Source organism: Chanodichthys erythropterus, chromosome 21 (assembly GCF_024489055.1).
Source record: "Chanodichthys erythropterus isolate Z2021 chromosome 21, ASM2448905v1, whole genome shotgun sequence".
In the NCBI taxonomy this organism is placed as follows: domain Eukaryota; kingdom Metazoa; phylum Chordata; class Actinopteri; order Cypriniformes; family Xenocyprididae; genus Chanodichthys; species Chanodichthys erythropterus.
The window spans coordinates 12,316,163-12,333,001 of record NC_090241.1 but is presented as its reverse complement, the minus strand read 5'-3'; the positions used below and the strand labels follow the sequence as shown (position 1 = coordinate 12,333,001).

The 16,839-nt window shown below is 34.5% G+C and overlaps 1 protein-coding gene across 2 annotated transcripts; it reads right to left on the bottom strand.

Moving 5' to 3' along the window:
* Positions 1-208: 208 nt before the first annotated feature.
* On the bottom strand, positions 209-8,708 carry ntan1 (N-terminal asparagine amidase). 2 transcript variants are annotated; one of them, XM_067373513.1, is made up of 10 exons: positions 8,682-8,708; positions 6,636-6,738; positions 6,494-6,559; positions 6,298-6,406; positions 6,122-6,195; positions 5,987-6,040; positions 4,184-4,237; positions 3,425-3,522; positions 3,162-3,275; positions 209-1,534 (listed from the first exon to the last, which is right to left on the bottom strand). In XM_067373513.1, the coding sequence occupies exons 1-10, from the start codon at positions 8,691-8,693 to the stop codon at positions 1,373-1,375; spliced, it is 846 nt and encodes a 281-aa protein (XP_067229614.1). In that variant the 5' UTR covers positions 8,694-8,708; the 3' UTR covers positions 209-1,372. The 2 variants fall into 2 exon arrangements, with proteins under 2 accessions (XP_067229614.1, XP_067229613.1); XM_067373512.1 differs by lacking the exon at positions 8,682-8,708 and adding an exon at positions 7,228-7,430.
* Between the last annotated feature and the right edge of the window lie 8,131 nt (positions 8,709-16,839).

Genomic DNA, 16,839 nt, shown 5'->3' with positions numbered 1-16,839 from the left:
GACGTTTCTTTTAATATTATTGATGTTTCACATTTTCCATGCTTTGTCCCAACAGACACATAAATAAAAAATACCAATAAAATCTTGGTGCAGGAAAAGACAACAAACAGCATCTCTAATACTTACTGATGTTTGTGCTGCTGATTTCCTTCCAAAATGATGTCACTTCCTGGAGAATTAAGCGAGTGGAACATAAGGAAACCTTTATTATTGATCACAGCTTTATTTTTGTTGTGTGGTTCAAAATGAAATTCTGTCAAAATATTTAAAATAAACAACAAAGGAAGATATTGCCTATATGTCTTCCCAAACCATTCTCAAAATTTGTAAACCATTGCAATTCTGGTGATTCAATCTGTATGCTTTAGTTAACAGATGGCAAACACTTAATAATTATAATTGAATTATTAGTTTAGGGTCCTATTCTCACTATTAACTATGACTTTTGCCACAATAAACTCCTGATTACTGCTTATTAATAGTTAGTAAGGTAGTTGTTAATTTTAGGTATTGGATATGATTAAGGGATGTAGAATATGGTCATGCAGTATAATATGTGTTTTAATAAACTAATACTGTATCTTAGTAATTTGCAAGCTAATAATAAACAAAAAGTTAATAGTGAGAATTGGACCCTAAAATGTTACCATTATAAATGTTACATTCATATGTAGCACCTTATAATACAAGAATTATAATTTCCGTTGCCCAAAACAATGAATTGATTTCATTGTTCAAATTATTGTTAAATAACCTATCATACATTTTAAATACAGATATGTTGTACTTTAGTAATTCATATGGTACATTTCTAAAATCTGTCAATAAACAAGATTTTTTAGTTTCTTCCTAAAGGTGAATTCATTGTTATTATTATATCTCAATATATAAAACACCAAACATATATAAAGGTCTCAATATATAAAACACCATGTTTCTTCTGGTAACAGAATTTTAATGCTCTTATTTCTCCTCAAAGGACACAAACATACTGTATTTTCAGTTTCTCAAATGAATTCATAAAGAGCAAATGAGATCCAGCTGGATGTTAGGAAGAAAACAGCACATCATTATATTAGTTTAAAATAAAAGACACGTCTTATGATGCATGTACACATTTGTATTGACATACAAGAAACAAAATAGAAATAATAGAGTTAAAAAGCTCTTGTTTCTATGTAAGGGCCGGCAAGTGCAGTCTTTGAAAAGTTTATCAATGAAACACATGAGTAAAACCATCCTCAGATATTTCACTCTGCATAGAAATCGTCTTCACAGCAGGCTTCAGATCAGAGTAAAGGAGCTTCTACTTTAACCAGCAGATGTTCAAAGGCCTTTGGTTGGCTTTCAGTGGGTCACAGAGGTCAGCGTTTCAGACTCTCTTCCAGTGGCCCTCTTCAGAGCGGCGGTAGAGCTGCGGCTGTCCGCCCGGAAACAGCCCGTCTGCACTCGGATGATCCAGCAGGAACCGGATGGTGGATTTGATGTGCTGGACAAAGTGAGGAGGTTCTGCGTACGGGGACGTGGACAAAAACTGATGAACAAACCAGATGAGAAATTAGATAATAAGTAGAAGTCTTCAAATATAATTGTACAAACATCCACATTCAGCTTGTGATTCACGTGTCTTTGCTGTGAAATCGGTACTGATTTTTATAAAGTAAACTTAAGAATAACTTTTATATTGTTAGTAATATTTCAAGGTGAACACTGCATGTGGATGGAAGCACTTTCTTCAGCTCATACTCATGACCCCTGTTCACTGCTCCCTGTATAAAGCTCGCCTCGGATGCGTCAGGATATTTATTAATATTTCGTCGATTATGTTCATGAGAAAGAAGAAAGTCATATACACCTAGGATGGCCTGAGGGTGAGTAAAGCTTGGGGTAATTTTCATTTCAAAGTGAACTAATCCTTTTTCTTACTAATCCTCATCTTACTAAGACATATTATTGGTAGATTTTGATATTTATATGCATTTTATGAAAGTATCTGCTATACTTTTATAAAGAAATCTGTGATTTACAGCACAGTCCAAAAGTTTGGAACCAGTAAGATTTTTAATGTTTTTAAAAGAAGTTTAATCTGCTCACCAAGGCTACATTTATTTAATTAAAAATACAGTAAAAACAGTAATATTGTGAGATATTATTACAATTTAAAATAACTGTTTTCTATTTGAATATATTTCACAAAGTAATTTATTCCTGTGATGGCAAAGCTGAATTTTCAGCATCATTACCCCAGTCTTCAGTGTCACATGATCCTTCAGAAATCCTTCTAATATGCTGATTTGCTGCTCAAGAAAAATTTAATGTGTACAATTGTACAAAATATTTGTGTACAATATTTTTTTTCAGGATTATTTGATAAATAGAAAGTTCAAAAGAACAGTGTTTATCTGAAATCTAATATTTTGTAACATTATAAATGTCTTTACTGCCACTTTTGATTGATTTAATGCATCCTTGCTGAATAAAAGTATTAATTTCTTTAATTTCTTTTCAAAAAAATAAAAATAAAAATTCTTACTGACCCCAAACTTTTGAACGGTAGTGTATAATGCTACAGAAGCTTTGTGTTTCAGATAAATGCTGTTCTTTTGAACTTTCTTTTCATCAAGGAATCCTGAAACAAACTGTTTTTAACATTGAAAATAATCATAAATGTTTATTGAGCAGCAAATCAGCATATTAGAATGATTTCTGAAGGATCATGTGACACTGAAGACTGGAGTAACGATGCTGAAAATTCAGCTTTGCATCACAGGAATAAATTACTTTGTCAAATATATTTAAATAGTAAACAGTTATTTTAAATTGTAATAATATTTCACAATATTACTGTATTTTTAATTAAATAAATGTAGCCTTGGTGAGCAGACGAAACTTCTTTTAAAAACATTAAAAATCTTAGTGGTTCCAAACTTTTGGACTGTACTGTACATTACAAGAATCAGAATTTAATCTTACTTTTTTGTCCATATAAATATCAGCATATGCACCAAATTGCATATTCAGAGGTTTGCACCTCTGAATAAAACTGAGTTGTTTTTTGTCCTCCATATTCTCACTATATCACACTATATGAGGCATGAAGACCAGATGTATCAAATATACTCAACAAAAGCATATATGCAAACTTTGATGGGCATTCAGACCTGCAGGATGGTTTCGTCATCTTGAGACAGCCAGAAGCCCATGTCATTGTTTGGCGTCCATCTGCACGGGCCAATTTTTACAAGCTCTCTGCTGGAATCATACACTTCAACCATCTGTCAATAACACACACCAATTTATATATAACAATTAGTTACGGTGCATCAGTATGGCTACTCAGATTCTGATTGGTCAATCGCAGCGTCATGCAGTCAGATATTTGTAACGATGTGTTCAACACTGCAGGACGGCTTCATCTATGTACCTGTCCACCAGAGAAGGTGCGTGCAGATCGGAGCTCCTCCGCCGGTCCTCGATATTCAAACAAGGCTGGAAACACGTGACCCGTTTTAACATTCACACCTGCATTCAGACAGAAATATTCACATATAAAGCTGCATAATTAATGGAAATAAAACTGATATGGCTTGTAACACGAAATGCTTATAAACTAGCGGTTTACACAACAGAAGAGAAGCTTTAAAGCTCCCTGTGGTTTTCCACCAAAATAAAACCTTGACGGTAAAGAAATTAATATAGTTTTACTGTAAAATAATGTTATTATATTGTTTTTCTTAAATACTCATTTAAATAAATAATAATAAATTAATACTTTTAACATAAACACTTATTTTATAGAGAAATGTATAATAATATATTTAGTAGTAATAATAATAAATAATAAAATAAATAAATAAATAAAATTATTATAATAAGTATTTTACTGGCCAAAAAATGTCATCGCACAAATTTTGGCTAATCAAGCAAAAACCTGGACCTTAAAAAAATATTTTAAATTACAATCACAATATTTTTCTGAAAAATCACAATTTGACTGCACTGGTCACACTTTATGTTTATTGTTGTGTGAAACAGGTGAGGATATTGAAAAATGTGTCTATTTAGTTTTACATTATTGTACAACACCCTGTATTTCTCTTTCATTACATTCAATTCATAATGCTAATCACAACTTAGATAACATCATGAAGAGATGGTGATATTCAGAGAAGTTACACTGTACCTATCCCATACACGACGGGCCGATGAATCCCCTCTGTGATGACATCATTCATGTCTGAAGAAACATAATTATGTTATGCATTTATGCATTGCAGGTATGTTATCATGCACTACATTCAGAGTTTTCTGAAGTCATACAACAGCTCAGTGTGAAGAACAGACCCAAAGAACTGAATAAAAGGCAATGTGTAAACGGCACATTTAAGACGTTATTTAAAGCAAATCAAGCTGCTGAAGAAAGGAACAATTTTCCATGAATAATGACTTAAATTTGTGTCTGTTCCTCTCATAAAGCATCATTTGACCTCAGATGATTTGGAACATAGTGCATAAATTGTAGTGACAAAATTTCCAGTGCTTTTTTTTGAATGTGGTCACTATGAGCTTTCATCATATGAAAATGTTTCTTTTGTGGTCAACAGAAAGAATAAAATTACACAGGTTTACATTTTAAGGGTGAACTATCCCTTTAAATAGGCTACATGTAAGAATTTCACGTATTAATCGTTTTTAAAATTTTAATGGCAATATTTGAACAACTTTTAACGAGCCTTAAAAAAACGAGACCTTCTATGATTTCCTAGGTTGTCTATGAAAGCCTGTAGACTGATTTTTACATGAAGGACATGAAAATGATATGACGTTTTATGCAGATAATGCAGAAAGAGCTATTTAAGTGTCATGCAAAGAAAAGGGATAACTGCAAACTATAGTCTCACATGGTCAGATATATATAGTCTATAATCTCAAATATAGTTTATAATCAAACTATCAAAACAGTGTAATTTTAATGACTTCATCTGTCAACATGATGCCGGTGAATCACAGAGCTGCTGCAAACATATCCACATCACTACGATCAGATGCTTTCTTAACTGCGGTTTTCTCATCGCTGTTATTTTTGTTGTGTGTTTACTTTGTTATTGAGAAGAAAGAGCAAATGTTTTTTCCTTGCTTACTTCGCCTTGAGTATATCAGGGCCTTGAATCACGTTCAGTCTCTTGTACGTTACGTGAGCACGAGCAGCAAGTTGCTGGCCAATGGTGTCGCTAATAACAATGCTTTCTGAATTCTACATATAGCCCCTTTAAAGGAACACTCCACTTTTTTTGAAAATAGGCTCATTTTCCAACTCCCCTAGAGTTAAACAGTTGAGTTTCACCATTTTCAAATCCATTCAGCTGATCTCCGGGTCTGGCGGTACCACTTTTAGCATAGCTTAGCATAGTTCATTGAATCTGATTAGACCGTTAGCATCTCGCTTAAAAATGACCAAAGAGTTTTGATATTTTTCCTATTTAAAACTTGACTCTTCTGTAGTTACATCGTGTACTAAGACCGACGGAAAATAAAAAGTTGCAACTTTTCATTTTCCGTCAGTCTTAGTACACGGTGTAACAACAAGAGTCAAGTTTTAAATAGGAAAAATATTGAAACTCTTTGGTCATTTTTGGGTGAGATGCTAATGGTTTAATCAGATTCAATGAACTATTCTGTTATGCTAAAGCATAGCGATAAAACTCAACTGTTTAACTCTAGGGGAGTTGGAAAATGAGTCTATTTTCAAAAAAAGTGGAGTGTTCCTTTAAAGCGAATTAACTAATACTGCCTTCACGTGGTATAGGAAATTTGATAATTCCCACTTCTGAAGTTGTGATTACACATTCAAGTTTTGACATGAGAGAGCATTTATGTGCATTTTTTCTCCTAGGAAACTCGTATTTACAATAATTCAAAGAGCATGTGAAGACAGCATAAGAGAAACTTAAGTCCTGACAGAAAATGGCACAAACGCTCCTCTGACCTGTGATGCAGCACGTCTCCAGGTGAATGTCTTCCTTCTGTTTTTGAAAGGCAGCTGTAAAGCAAAACATTCCATCTCATATTTTGATCTCACAGTGAATGTTTCGTCTTCATCGCACATTTGTACACAACGTACCCAGAATACTAAGGCTGAGTGAGTGAGAAGTCTTTCTGTCATCATCAAAACCCCCGACAAGATGCAGCTCCAGTCTGAAGACACAAACACCCACATTATATCATGCAGACACTCCTAAAGTTCTTTATATTTGATAAACCCAGTGGAGTTCAGTGATGCATGATGATCTACAGCACCTGCCCTCTTTAACAGGGTTACTTTTAGAGGTCACAGCATTGACTATGAGAGGAACTTCAGTCCATGTGCTGGAACCATCACAGTGTGCAAGGCAAGTCGCTCCACTGCCTTCAGAACAGAATAAATACAGGATCAAACACACAAACGTCCAGTAAAATGGCATCAGAAATTGATTTGATGAAGGTTTTGTGTTACCTGTGTGTCGGAGCATGACTAAATGGCATGTTGTGGCATCATCGGAGCCCAGGATAGAGACAGAATCTGAGGAAAGAGAAACATCAGTGTCCGTTTGATTGACACATGGCAGCAGCTCATCAGATCATCGGCACACACTCACTGTCCGCTGGTGTGGTGGACGCAAACTCTCGCTGCTGGACATACAGGAGCTGTTTAGGGTCCACAGACTCTGGACTGCTGGACAGAAACTGCTTCGCACTTTCCTAAGACAGACACATCAACGTGTCAAAACCACATAGACGTCCTCTACTGTCAAATGAATTTGAAAAGTGAAAAAAAACGATGGATATTAATGTATAAAATTATACAGACATTGCATGAAGTCTGTATATGAGCTAATTAATGTGAATACTGCATGCAAACAATTAGAGCATTATTAGAAGAAACACGTTTTTATATATATATATATATATATATATATATATATATATATATATATATATATATATATATAATTTATATAATTATTATTTATTAAGCGATTATAAAGTAGTATGTATCAAAAAATATTTTAGGTTTTATTATTTTTAAGGATTTCTATTTTCTACCTTTTTATCTCGTACATTACGAGTTTTAAATATAAAGTGAAAGAGGGTCTATGTATTACAGTCTGTGCATTCATACTGCCGTATTATATTACTTAGAATATTAAATTGGCTATCAGATTACTATTTTTGTACATTATTTTGTACCTTCAGATGCGGGTATTTGCTGAAGAATTCTGCGACTGAGTTCACGCGCTCTATTCGCTTATTCTGAGTCAGCAGCGGCATCTTTACAGTAATTAAATCTGATCTTTTCATTAAACTTCGAAAATTAATAACTCTGTCATGTGAGATTCTCTTCCATCTCACCGCTGCTGCACCACCACCGCCGCATTCTCTTCCGCTTGGCTCACAAGTCACAGATCATGTGACTCGGAATAGTAGAACTGATTCGCTAGAAGGGACATTAACCGGAAATCAGTTTAACTTTAGAAGAAATCCAGAGGAAAGGCTCATGCAGTTTTATCATCATTAAAAATAAATGGTATTTAATTGTAGGCCTTTTGGAACATGTAGAAATTTTTTGTCATCGAGCTTGTATAATAATTAAAAATAATTATTGAAAAAATTAAATAAATGATTTAAAGGTGCCCTAGAATTAAAAATTGAATTTACCTTGGCATAGTTAAATTCAAGAGATCAGTACATGGAAAGGACATACAGTGAGTCTCAAACACCAATGTTTCCTCCTTCTTATGTAAATCTCATTTGTTTAAAAGATCTCCGAAGAACAGGCGAATCTCAACATAATACAGACTGTTACGTAACAGTCGGGATCATTAAATTACACATGAAATCAAAATTGACCTTATTTATTTTGTTACCTCAAATTGCTAGTTTTGTGGTGAACAATTAATCCGTGCAAGTCAATCCACACACAAAAAAAATTGTCTGGCTTCGTAATATTTAATCAAAATATCTGCAACCTCTGCAACGGTGCCCCTTCTCTAATGACATCAGTTTGACGGCTTGGGTTGAAATCGCTTAAATCACTCCTCTCTGATCGTTAGTCTGCTATGAGCGAGAGATGGAGAGGAGGAGTGCTAAAGTAAAACTCTGCCCTCTATTCAATATTCTGTTTCACTTGGAAATGTGTCACAACACTGGAGAAAAGTCGTTTGCAACTTCCGGTTCACGCAGACTTTAATATGTACGCCCCCAATATTTGCATATGCCAGCTCATGTTCAAGGCATTAGACAAGGGCAGGATGTCTGAATCTGTGTACAGCTGAATCATCAGACTAGGTAAGCAAGCAAGGACAATAGCGAAAAATGGCAGATGGAGCAATAATAACTGACATGATCCATGATATCATGATATTTTTAGTGTATTTGTAAATTGTCTTTCTAAATGTTTCGTTAGCATGCTGCTAATGTCCTGTTAAATGTGGTTAAAGTTACCATCGTTTATTACTGTATTCACGGAGACAAGACTGTCATTATTTTCATTTTTTAAACACTTGCAGTCTGTATAATTCATAAACACAACTTCATTCTTTATAAATCTCTCCAACAGTGTGTAATGTTAGCTTTAGCTACGGCGCATACTATCAAAGTCATTCAGAATCAAATGTAAACATCCAAATAAATACTATACTTACGCGATTAGACATGCTGCATGACGAACATTTTGTAAAGATCCATTTTGAGGGTTATATTAGCTGTGTGAACTTTGTTTATGTTGTTTAAGGCAAGTGTGAGCTCCGGGGACGGGGAGCACGTGAATTTAAAGGGCACCTATTATGCCCCTTTTTACAAGATGTAATATTGGTCTTGGGTGTCCCCAAAATGTATTTGTGAAGTTTCAGCACAAAATACCCCACAGTTAATTTATTATAACCATTTGAAAATGTCATTTTGGGGCCTGTTTTAAAAAGAGCTGTTTTGGTGTGTACCACCTTAAATATAAATGAGCTGCATATTCCCGCCCTGCCTTTGGATGAGGGCGTAACTTGCATACCTATGGCAATAAACAGTCGGTAGAAGCAGAATGGCTGAGAGTGAGAGACCCGCTGTTTTGTATGGCATTCAGCCGTACATGTTTGAACCGGAATCAGACCCAGATGATGAAGAGACTCCGGCAGAAGAAACACAATTGAGAATGGAGCAGGACGTCTCTGAATGGTTATTTGATACATTTATGTACTTATAGAGTTTTAATCGCGTCCCCTTTGCAATTATGGATGTGCAACACACACACACACACACACACACACACACACACACACACACACACACACACACACACACACACACACACACACACACACACACACACACACTGTGATAACGTTCGCGCAATTTTTTGAAACTACAAACACAAATACTGTGATAACGTTTCCTAAGTACGTTAGATACACACTATACAAACAAGGTTTAAATTATATACAAAGACATTCTACGATGACGACAACAACTTTAGTCGCATTTGTTATTGAATTGGCTGACATCGACTGAAATGACTATTTGCTCAAAAAACATATACACTTACTTCTTCTGGAGGTGACGTTGGATCGCGAACAGTAGGCAACGATCCACACTTGAGGATTAACTTTGAAGCAAGACCTGCTTTAAATTGACCCTCGTTCTCAAAACAGTCAGTCAAAAAATGATTTGCGCAAACATAAACGTATTTTGGAATTTTGAGTGGCGCCTTTCCTTCGTAAATAAAATCCATCCACTGCGTTTTCAGTGGCTCTGATGTCGGAAATAAGTGAAAACTACTATGTTCATCATTACATCCCACAACAGAACACTTATGTTTCTTAGGAGACATTACCGGCTCCGGCTGTCATTGAAACAATGGAGGATGGTTGACAGATCACCGAGGGCAGGGTCTATGCCAAAACCAGATTGTCAATCAAACCATGTGGGTGGGGCTTAGCGCAATTCTACGTCACAGTGAGAGCAATCTTAGAACAGGGCGTTCTGAGACAGTGCTTATGAATTATTGAGATTGTAAAAAAAACACTGGGTGGATTTTTCTCATTTTAGGGTGTTTTTGCTCACACACTGCCAACACCCATTTATGGTCAAACACCATGTAAAAGTGAATTTTGCATAATAGGTGCCCTTTAAAGGGGCCGCAGCCTGAATTGGCGCATATTTAATGAAGCCCCAAAATAGGCAGTTAAAAAAATGAATAAAAAAAAAATCTATGGGGTATTTTGAGCTGAAACTTCACAGACACATTCAGGGGACACCTTAGACTTATATTACATCTTTTGAAAACACGTTCTACGGCACCTTTAAAAACATATATAATGTGTAATAGCGCTGTCAACCAGCAGGCGGCTCTAGTGCATCACGTCTGTCTTTCAGTCCTGCAGAGATTTTATTTAACGACATTCAGCGCCTGGTTTTGCTCAGGAGGAAGTTGTTTCTTTCCTAGAGCTTGAGAAATGTTTAAGAAATGTTCAGAAGAGTTAATGACTAATCCATGTACTGGTATAGTATGAACACAATGTACAGTGTCCTTAATTTATAAGAATTTTACAGAGTAAAAATGATTATGTAAAAGCAACCCCTTTATCACTTAAATGCGATGATGGGAAATATAATTAAATTGACAGTTAATAAAAAATTAAAATTTCGAAATGGTTATTAACCTCTAAAGTAGGCTACTACCATAATTACGAACAGATTGTTAAAAGTCTTTTTTAAATCCTAATTTACCCTATAACTATTTAAATCAAAGAATTAAAGTGCCAACTCACTGTGAGTGTGTGTGTATTGATCACACAGTTTATGAGGTTTCCCGGGAACATGTTTACAATAGAATCATGATGTCGGGAATTACTCAGTGTTTAATCACTTTCATTGCACAACTACAGTACATACAGTGACATTTAAAAGTCAGACATCACTAATCTAGAAGCTTCTATTTCACATTTATAATTTACATATTTTTGAATATTCTAACTTATATAATATAGGCTATGTCCTGTGGCTAAACCATGTTTGTTCTCATTCTGGAGAGCTTAAAGTTCAAACAAATACAAATCAAATGCCTTTACTATGTCCTTTAGATATATATTACACACACACACACACATATATATAAAAAGGATCAGGCATAACATTATGACCACCTTCCTAATATTGTGTTGGTCCCCCTTTTGCTGCCAAAACAGCCCTGACCCATCGAGGCGTGGACTCCACTAGACCCCTGAAGGTGTGCTGTGGTATCTGGCACCAAGATTTTAGCAGCAGATCCTTTAAAGGGTTAGTTCACCCAAAAATGAAAATAATGTCATTTATTACTCACCCTCATGCTGTTCCACACCCATAAGACCTTTGTTCAACTTCGGAACACAAATTGAGATATTTTTGTTGAAATCTGATGGCTCTGTGAGGCCTCCATAGGGAGCAATGACATTTCCTCTCTCAAGATCCATAAAGGTACTAAAACATATTTAAATCAGTTCATGTGAGTACAGTGATTCAATATTAATATTATAAAGTTTATATTTATTTATATTTATGTACAATATTTTTATATTTATATACAAATTTTTGGTGTGCCAAAAAAACAAAACAAAATAAGGGCTTACACTGTGTGCAGAATTATTAGGCAAGTTGATTTTCTGATCATATTTTTTTTCCCAAGCACATTTTACCAATTCCAATCCACATCAATCTTAATAACTCCTATTAATAATGTTTTTAATCATTTATAAGTGATATATAATTGTTCATGAAGGCTGGAAATGAAAAATGTGTCTTATATTATGGTGTGCAGAATTATAAGGCAGGTTTTCTTTTACAGGCAAAATGAGACAAAAAATATTATCCTTAAAATGGACTAAAAATGATCTTCCAAAACTTACTGCCAGATTTTGAAGGATAAATTCTTCAAACAGTGGTACAAGAGGATTTGGTGCTGGTCCTTCAAGAGTCACTCTCAAGCTGTCTGTCTATAAGGCCTATAAAAACCCAGTCTTCATGTACTTTATAACACTTCAGCTTGTGATTCTTATTAAGAGCAGGTCATTTTTTAGGATTCTTCACCTAACCTAAGTCTCTGAGATCCTGACACCTTGCACTTCTGGAGACTCCAGGTAGGTTGCAGTTCTGGAAAATGGTGGCGCTGGAGACTAAAGGGTTCCTGATGGTTTCACACTTAATTCTTCACCTTAATTCGTAATTATTTTACAGTTAACATGTATCTTTTCTTTTCCACCTGTTTTTGTATGACCCCGCTGACCCAATGAGCATTTTGCTGTCCCTTGGTCATGCTTTAACTTTGCTATTTCTAGTATTGCATTAGTTTTGTGTCCTTCGCATGAGTATTTAATAATTTTTGACTTTTCAGTCTGAGTTAAATCTCTTTTTTGGCTCATTTTGCCTTTTAAAAAAAACCTGCCTAATAATTCTGCACACCTGAAAATAAGGCATTTTTCATTTCCAGCCTTCATGAACAATTATATATCACTTATAAATGATTAAAAAATATATTAATAGGAGTTATTAAGATTGATGTGGATTGGAATTGGTAAAATGTGCTTGGAAAAAAAATATGATCAGAAAATCAACTTGCCTAATAATTCTGCACACAGTGTATATAGTGATGGCCGATTTCAAAACACTGCTTCAGCTTTGGAGCGTTATGAATCAGCGTATCAAATCATGGTTCGGACCACGTGTCAAACCGCTAAACTGCTGAAATCACGTGACTTTGGTGCTCTGAACCGCTGATTCGACATGCTGATTCATAATGCTCTGAAGCTTCCTGAAGCAGTGTTATTTTGTTTTTTTTGGCGCATCAAAAATATTCTCGTCGCTTTATAATATTAACATTGAACCACTGTACTCACATGAACTGATTTAAATATATTACCTTTGTGGATCTTGAGAGAGTAAATGTCATTTCTGGCTATGCAGGCCTCACGGAGCCATCGGATTTCAACAAAAATATCTTAATTTGTGTTCCGACGATTAACAACGGTCTTACGGGTGTGGAACGGCACGAGGGTGAGTAATAAATGACAGAATTTTCATTTTTGGGTGAACTAACCCTTTAAGTCCTGTAAGTTGCAAGGCGGGGCCTCCATAGTTTGAACTTGTTTGTTCAGCCCATCCCACAGATACTCGAATGGATTGAGATCTGGGGAATTTGGAAGCCAAGTCAACACCTCAAACTCGCTGTTGTGCTCCTCCACCCATTCCTGAACCACCAAGGGAAATACAGTTGCCATGAAAGGGTGTGCATGGTCTGCAACAATGCAACAATATCTGTTACGTTCCCTGGTTTGTGTTTGGACTTTTATTTTTAAGTGTTTTCTGTTCCCATCGTTCACGTCCTGTGTTTAGTTCCTGTTTTACTTTGTTTCTATAGTTACCCTTGTTTGTTGCTATAGTGATTGATTACCTTTACCTGTTCCTCTCAGTGTTTGGTGTTCTTTTGCCTGCCTTGCCCCATGTCTGGATTTACTGTTTTTGCCCATCTCCTTGTGCCTGGATTTACTTTTATGTTTGTTAGTGTTTTGTTGTGTTTGGATCCAACTCTCCTCGTTTCTGAAACATCCCACATTACAATATCAGTCCACAGTAGGCTGGATTTAATTAACTAGAGCACCATTATATAAAACCAAAGAGAATGAGACACCAACTCTCCTTTAGATTCACACACATCTCTGCTCAGACACGTTTGATCCGTTGGTCTGATTATTCACTCAGTGAATGGAACGCATGAAAATTAGGCGTTTTTTCATTTTTCTCAGCTGTCTGGTGTTTATAGTCTCAGATGAATACGCCTGCACTTCACAGGAACAGGTGTGCTGTCTAGGAATTGGATGAGTGTTTCAAGCCCCTGCATGTGTGAATATTCATACACGGTCATCAAAAGAACGAGTTGTCTGAATCCTAATCAAGAGAACACTAGGAAGTGACCGTTGTGTACTTGACATGTATGTGGCCTAAACAGATCCTGTACGCAACAACTGATTCCTGTTAAAGGAAATGGAGGTTTAGACATTTCCTGCTTATAAAGACTTTCCAGCCAATCAGCTGCTCCCTTTCAATCCAGATACAAGTTCTGCATTAATACTATCATCTCGAAATATCTTAACCCTTTGATGCACAAGCTATGAAAACCCCTTCTAATGCGCAACATGGGTCAAAAATGACCCGTATTCATTTCCTATGTAATTTCAATCATGGTTGAGTGTTTCTTTGCTGAATCTTTGAAAGAAATGTATTTTATCATTAATTTATTCCAGGTATTCCTTAAATATCTTGTTTTTGATTGACAAAAATCATTATGTTCATTTTTTCTTTCTTACTTTATAAACAAACAGTTTTTGTCTGTCTACATCAATTTTACACACATGGGTCAAAAATGACCTGTATTCATTTCCTATGTAATTTCAGTCATGACTGAGTGTTTCTTCGCTGAATCTTTGAAAGAAATTTATTTTATCATTTATTTATTTCAGGTATTACTTAAATATCTTGTTTTTGATTTTCTACAAATAATTATGTTTATTTTTCTTTCTTACTTTATAAACAAACACAGTTTCTACATCAATTTTACACACATGGGTCAAAAATGACCCGTATTCATTTCCTATAGTGTTTCTTCGCTGAATCTTTGAAAGAAATGTATTTTGTCATTTATTTATTCCAGGTATTCCTTAAATATCTTGTTTTTGATTTTAACAAATCATTGTGTTTATTTTTTCTTTCTTTTTTTCATAAACAAACAGGTTTTGTATTTCTACATCAATTTTACACACATGGGTCAAAAATTACCCATATAGAAACCTTTGCAAATTTTCGCAAGAAGGAACATATTTACTGCAGACAACTGTTCATCCACCACACATTTCATGTCTCAACATGGCTGCTTTTGTATATTTGATGGATGAAAGACATATTACATTTCATATAATAGGCTGTATATTATATTTCATAATTTGTATTTTTTGTCATAAACCAATGCTACTGGTCACCTTTTACATCTATCAGTGTTCCTGAAAAGTAACAGTTTTGAACAAGGTTTCTGTCCAACAGTGAAAATATATAATAAGTGTATTGATCAACAGTGATTTTGAATTTCTTTATCTAGAGCGTTAGCGGTTGGTCCTCAACAGAACTGAGGTGGATGATGACATCACTGTAAAAAAAGCTGAAAGTGTACTTTGCGAACAGTCAAACGCAATTTAAATGTGTATGTGCAGGGTTGCACATACACAGTTACAGAAATCTGGCGGAAATTATAAAAAGTTACAAAAATCTGTATGCTGACCCTCACGTACACATAAAAAGTGAAGTATACGTTGGCCTTTAGAAAGGTAATGACACACACATTCAAAAAAATTCATTCAAAAAGAAAGGAAAAATTAAAATAAGGATTTGGTTATTGAGTAATAGATGGAATAATGAATGATAAAATTAATTTATTGTAATATATGCGATATAAAAAATAACTAATTCGGGTCACTTTTGACTCATGTTGTATTTGTCCAAAACTGTTACATTTCAGGAACGCTGACAGACATAAAGGATGACCAATTGCATTGATTTATGACAAAAAATTAAAAATTATGAAATATATAGCCTAATATATTAAATATAATAAGACTTACATCCATCAAATATACAAAAGTAGCCTTGTTAAGATGTAAAATGTGTGGCAGATGAACAGTTGTCTGCAGTAAATATGTTCCTACTTGCAAATCTTAAAGATTTCTATATGGGTCATTTTTGACCCATGTGTGTAAAATTGATGTAGAAACTGTGTTTGTTTATAAAGTAAGAAAGAAAAATAAACAATTATTTGTAGAAAATCAAAAACAAGATATTTAAGTAATACCTGAAATAAATAAATGATAAAATAAATTTCTTTCAAAGATTCAGCGAAGAAACACTCAGTCATGACTGAAATTACATAGGAAATGAATACGGGTCATTTTTGACCCATGTGTGTAAAATTGATGTAGACAGACAAAAACTGTGTTTGTTTATAAAGTAAGAAAGAAAAAATGAACAATTATTTTTTACAATCAAAAACAAGATATTTAAGGAATACCTGGAATAAATGAATGATAAAATACATTTCTTTTAAAGATTCAGCAAAGAAACACTCAACCATGATTGAAATTACATAGGAAATGAATACGGGTCATTTTTGACCCATGTTGCGCATTAGAAGGGTAGTGATACAAAAATGATTATTAAAAAAGAAAGAAAAAATTAAAATGAGGATTTGTGATGATCAAAAACAAGTTGAGGAATACCTGGAATACTGAATGATTAAAATAATTTCTTGCAAAGATATAGAAAATAAAAACTCAGCCGGGTCATTTTTGACCCATGTTGTGCATCAAAGGGTTAAAAGCTGCAGTGTAATTTACCAGGAAAGAAACTTCAGTCTGAGACTCACAAATAAATGTTCATGGACTCCAGATTAGAGACTTCTTACATGAAAAACGGTCCTTCCTTTTGCTGACTTACATTAAATATTAGATAAAACAAGCTTTTAATTCCAGTAAAATCATCTCAAAGCTGCTTTTAGATATTTTTCATTAAAATCCCTGAAAACAAACCATTGTAGATGAAATGATATATACAAGAGCTGAAGCAATAACATGAAATAAACCACAAAACATCTTTATGATATTCTAGTCATATATATATATATATATATATATTATATATATATATATATACACACACACACACACAATTGGCTCATACACATTTTCACTTGCTTAAAATGAGATGAATAAATAAATATTGCTCTCCCTTTCAATCTGA